This window comes from Fulmarus glacialis, unplaced genomic scaffold, assembly GCF_000690835.1.
Source record: "Fulmarus glacialis isolate BGI_N327 unplaced genomic scaffold, ASM69083v1 scaffold46620, whole genome shotgun sequence".
Taxonomy (NCBI): Eukaryota; Metazoa; Chordata; class Aves; order Procellariiformes; family Procellariidae; genus Fulmarus; species Fulmarus glacialis.
Window position 1 is genome coordinate 33,193 of NW_009186824.1, and position 5,889 is coordinate 39,081.

The 5,889-nt window shown below is 34.9% G+C and overlaps 1 protein-coding gene across 1 annotated transcript in view; it reads right to left on the reverse strand.

Moving 5' to 3' along the window:
* HFM1 (HFM1, ATP-dependent DNA helicase homolog (S. cerevisiae)) overlaps window positions 1-5,647 on the reverse strand; it is a gene marked incomplete at its 5' end in the record, with an annotated part of 26,726 nt that extends 21,079 nt beyond the window's left edge. The window contains 6 exons of the mRNA XM_009572621.1: window positions 223-317; window positions 1,817-1,962; window positions 4,101-4,202; window positions 4,294-4,337; window positions 5,274-5,362; window positions 5,447-5,647. Of these exons, the coding sequence (XP_009570916.1) occupies window positions 223-317; window positions 1,817-1,962; window positions 4,101-4,202; window positions 4,294-4,337; window positions 5,274-5,362; window positions 5,447-5,647 (677 nt within the window). The remainder of the gene's footprint in view (window positions 1-222; window positions 318-1,816; window positions 1,963-4,100; window positions 4,203-4,293; window positions 4,338-5,273; window positions 5,363-5,446) is intronic.
* Between the last annotated feature and the right edge of the window lie 242 nt (window positions 5,648-5,889).

The window sequence follows — 5,889 nt, forward strand, 5'->3', positions numbered from 1 at the left end:
TTTTTTTTTGTTAAGTTTAAGATGTTCTAAAGATGTTTTTAGCTGATAAAGCAGAGGCTGTTAACTTCTGAATAGCTTGATTTGATTTTCCTTAAATTTTTCTTAAATTTCTTCTAAACAGACCAAAAAAACCACTCCAAACCCACCTGAAAAAACACATTCTGTAGAAACTATGAAACATTGCTAGCATCTATATAGTCTTATAAAAAAATACTTAGTTACCTGCTCTCTATTATATCAGCACTATTTAACATCTGTATATACTTCTCCCTTGTATTCCAACGAGTCATAATAACTGCTGTAGCTGTACTGTCAAACTGAAAAATAAAGCCACAAACAAAAACTGCTCTCCAGTTCTTAGCAAGAAAAATCCAGTTGAATATGCATCACATACGTGTTGAAACGATTAAAACTGTTTTCTTAAAATCCTTGTTGAAATGGCTGTTGAATGCCAAGGCCTCTCTAACTTAAAGGCAAGTTCTAACTCATTTGGGTAGCAAGCAGGATTCCAGCCATTGCTGGCAGGCAGTTCAGTGCTCCAGCCTATATGTGCTAATGTACATATAACAGACACACGTAGAGAAACAACACAAATGTGAACCGTTATTGACCTCCTTACAAGGTCCACAGCTAAGGAAAGGATTCCTAACCACAACCACAGAAAATAATTTACTGATAGGAATTCTCATCAGTAATTCCCAAACATTAGAAAGTCTTGAATGACCAGTCCAGCCTTTTATAGTCATTTCTTATAATCTTCATCATCTACTCTCAAGCCACCTCACTTAGATTATTTTGTTTTGTAATGGAAAAAATACTGTTAGACTGATTTGTTGGTTTTTGTATGAGAAGTTTCCTGACTTTTGCATTTTTTAGATCAGATTAGTGTATGCAATAACGAAAGGCAGATCTTGGTAAATATTTCATGTCTTGACTCAGAAAGTTAAAGCATCTTAGGATTCTGAGTCACAACTTTAAAAATCTTACTGAATTACAATCTCTAGTTAAAAAAAAAAAAAAATCAGTTAAAGTTAGGAATATACAAATTTCTGTACTAGTTTAGATCTTAGGTCCAGATAAAATACTGTCATATACACAACACACCACAGTGGCTAATACAGGCAGCCTCTGGAGACAAATGTGGGGTAAGATATCTCCCGTATTAGGCTTCATCTGTATTTATGAAAATTAAAAGACTTAAAAGTGTAAGATTTAACATAAATGATTCAGAGATTTTCAAGAGGTATAATTAAAATAACCATTTTTAAATTCTGGCCTCCCCTCCCCGCCTTTTACAACCAAATCAATGTCTAAACCCTTTCTAAAACACAGCATTCTTAGCATCAGCAACCTCTTGTGGAAGCAAAATGAATTATAGCTTTTTGAAGGCAGTGTTTCTGACCCTCCCCCTCTACCCCACTTCTAACTTAATTAGATGTTTTCTTGTTCTGATGTTACGAGAACAAAAGCACATTGCTCTCTATACTATTCAATATTCCAGATTTTTATCATGCAATTTATAAGTTGTTTGCCAGCTTTCTACTTTTTGTCTAATCCCCATTCATTATGCAACCCAAATGTAATCTTTAGATCTTTTTCCACAGCAAGGTGAAGCAGTACTTTTTAGTGGACAATACAAAAGCAAACAGATTTCTTTCTAAATTACGAAGTTACCCAGGATTAATTTAACTATTAATAACAACCCTTTAAAAACCAAATGCTGCAGTAAAATTGTTGGCATTGTAGTTTCTTTGCCAAGAACAGTTTCTAATCATCCACCTATAGATAGCATCAATATAATATAGCATTAACTTACTTGAGGCCTTCCTGCTCTCCCAATCATTTGCAGAATATCAGTTTCACTGTACTCTTGGAACACTCCTCCAACATAGTGCATCGTGGATTTTATAACCACCAGGTGTGCAGGTAGATTGACTCCCATAGCTAAGGTGCTAGTAGTAACTAGATCAGATTAAAGTATATTGATTGCAAGATGAACACCATTGAAATGTCTGGCAGACATTAAACAAGCAGCAAATAAGTGGCTAATTCTGATTCCTAAGAGCTCTTATTTTCTTGTGAAGTCAGTGGGCATTCTGCACCACAAAGAATTAGACCTAGATTACAGACATGTATTTGCATAACAATTTCTGTGTATCTGATCATCAACATTCATTTACTATTGAGTATTCCTCAACAAATTACATCCCAGATACTTTTATGTAAACACTCCTTAACATTTGGAGATAATCCAGAATCCAATGCATCTTCAATATAACACACACACACACTGAAGAAACATTATGCATATTTCTTCATGGATAGATATTTTAATACAGCCATGACTTTATCTTGCTTTGTAGTAATCAATATCTTTAAGATTTTTTTTTTTAAGCCATCAGTCATTAGCATTGTTTATATCCATGGTACCAAACCAGAATCACCACCAATACTATCACAATACTTTACCAATACACACTCTCACATGGAAAACACCAGTCAAGTTTGCAGCAAATTATCTCACACGTTTTTTAATTCACTTTCTCTAACAAATATATAGGGTGGCAGGCACTGAATATGAAAAGCCAGCTATACAGGCCAACTGATACAACTATTCCACCGGGAAAACAAAGTATTAATGAATTTTCCAATTATTTTTTGAAATGAAAGGAGAACTGAAATTAGTAATTATACGTACATCAGGAAAGAAGAATCCAATCTAAACTAAAGGCATAACGATACCATCTTGTGAGAATATTGTTTTTCATATTGTGATGGTATACAAACTGGGAAATTTGTCAAAGCAAAATGACTTAACCATAAAAAAGCTGCAAAGAAAGGTTACTTACCAGTGCAATCAGATCTTCAGTCCATGTATGCGTGTGTGTGTATATACACATACGTATACACACACACACTGTGAGTATATACACATACGTATACACACACACACTGTGAGTATATGTACACTCTATTTCAAGACCAAAGAATTTTTCCCTTTGTAATATCTGTGAAAGATGTGTAAAAACTCTACCCCCCATCATGCTCACAGACATATAAAGTGGAATATGCTGCATACTCTTTCAGTTTCCTGTCAGTTGTGGAAATGTTATTCAAGAATGTCAGATGATTCTTAAATATTCACACAAACTATAAATTTCAAAGGACTTAAGTACCAATAAGCAACTTTGCATTCTTTCAGTGGTAGTCCATACATACATTCACATTGTGCTCAGCTGTGGCCCAGGCTCTCAAAGTTATTTTTGCAAAGAGCAATTGTAGAACCACGGTCTCCTCGGATTTCAGAAATGGCACCGCAGCTGGCAAAGCCATACACAGTGCACCAGGCAGCCAAAGTACAATAGATTGCACGGATACAGAGATTTTTTTAATACCATGGACATTGCAACTCTAGCAAGGTTGCCAGATCACAGTAGGGGTATCTACCTTAAATTTTCATAGAGAGTCATGACCATTGTACAGGAAAGAAAAAATTCATTAATCTTTCAGTGTTGTATATGAGCCACACAGACAATTCCCCATAGAGTCTGAATCTTTTGAGACCATCACATCTCAAACAGATACCTTCTCATTTCAGGTAACAGCAGACAGACTATTTCTTACAAACCTCCCCATCAGTCAGAACACCTTGTATGGGAGTTTGAAAATACCATCCTGCCCATCTAAGAAGCATAAATGTAAAAGATTACCTTCAGGGAAGCCATTGCTGCAAAGGATACAAACAAAGAAAACATTATGTGAACTCTGAGGAAAGACACACTAGCAGAGAGCTCCACCTCAACAGGATGGCTTAGTGGTACGAAAAGGAAATGGACATGGCCAGACCTATACAGACATTTGAGGGAGGATGACTTCTGTGTATGCTGAAAAGAAGAAAAGTTCTATGGTCTTTAGTAACAGTGCATATGTATACTCACGGGGTGAAAGTGCATGTGAAACAAACACATCTTTATCTGGATTTCACGAAGTAATTCCAAAGGTTAAACAAACTATAGAATCATAAAATATTACCACTTCCAAACTGTAATCTTCTCAGGATACATTAACAACATTTTGACTTCAAAGTTAAATTTACTTACAAAGTACTGGTAAGTCTCCTACAGTAAAAGCTCCTTCAATTATTTTTCTGTCAGATATCTCCATACCCGCATGATGATAAGCCACACCATACATTAAAAGATCTGAAAACGAAATAATTGCATCTGTCACTTGACTAAGTTTACTCAAGCAAGTATTCATTCACAGAGCAGAGAAGTAGTGGGTTGTAATTACCTCTCAGTTTGGAATCTTTCAGTGAATTTGCAGACCTCTGTAATCTATGCAATACACAAAAAAATACGAATACTTCAAAATCACAAAACAGATTCACTAATGTAAGTAGAATATACAAAGATGCAAGTATGTTTTTAAAATGCAAAAATAAAGCTTCACATGAAACTAGATACACAATTACCCCACTAAAGATTGTAAGATGTATTCCTTGACGGGCATTTTTTACATACTTTCCCATAGTTCTACTGCATTTGTGCTTTTTAAGGATGTTCTTAGTTTTCAACTACATTAGACTATCAAAAGGACATAGTCTTAAAATAACTTTTTAAATATACATCCTTTGGATATTTTCAACCATCACCTTTCCCATCTTCGCAAAGGGAACAAACGGACTCTCTGGGGCAGCTGTTGCAGCCTTTCCAGCCCAGTCATCTTTCCAAATCACAACCTACAATCTAGATGTGCTGTTCACATAAGGCAAAGATGACCATGTTTGAGGTCCAAAATCAGGAAATAGCTTCTGCAGCTGCCATGACTAGGCAACCCTTAAGTAAATAATAATTAATATGGGTTAGGGCTGTATTTATTAAAGGTATGCATATAGATATATGCAAAGATAATGCAAAGACTTCTTATGGCTTAACTTAAAACACTAGTAAGATCACATCCAATTCAACTATTCATATGCTTAATCTTTGCACTACAAGGGCTTATAGGTCCACAGGAATTAACATTTGTATATTGAGAAAGCAGCTTTTAGAAACAACTTAATGTTTGTGAAAAGTATCCTACAAATCTGAGGAGCAAATAAACTTTCCAAGAAGAGTGCCAATTTACCAAAAAGTACGTCAACTGTGATGATGATTTAGTTGCAGACATTCCTCTGCTAGAAATTGTATTAGCTCAACAGCTTTCTTCACAGATGTCACAGGTTTACTAAGACACACAAACACTTATTAACAACTCAAATATAAAAATACCTTTGTTTCTGTTCTATACTCAGTAGAAATTTAGCATCTTTTGCAAGAACAGAAGCGGCCTGCTGTACTCCTTTTCTTGTGGCACAAAACTATAAATAAGAAAAGATTTTTTTGCATCAACACTTTTAAGAAAGAAACAATTTCAAATGTGATGAAAAACAAAGCTGTTGTACCACAAGTGCTGGTTTTTGTTCCGAGTATGTTTGTATAATACTAGCTATCTTGTAGTTAAGAGTTAAGTCAAATTTGAATTCGGTCAGATTGTCACTGCAAGGAAAACCAAGAACAATTTTGCGTAGCTTCACTGGTCGTTGATCCTCATCTATTTTCAGACATACAGCAGGCATCTTACTATCTGAAAGCCATTCTGCAATCTTTAAAAAAGAAGAAATAGAATGGAAATGATAAATTTCTGCTTTTAATCATGCTCTGCTTTAACTGCATCACACAATAATTAACTTAGCTTTTGTCACCTGTAAACTATTAACACATTTGACATTGCTGTTTTCATTAAAATCATAGGTGAAGTTCTGTTTTCTATAGGACCAATATAATATGGACCGAAATCTCAAGTCTATTGTGATTTGTACTTAGAATCATAGAATCGTAGAATCAT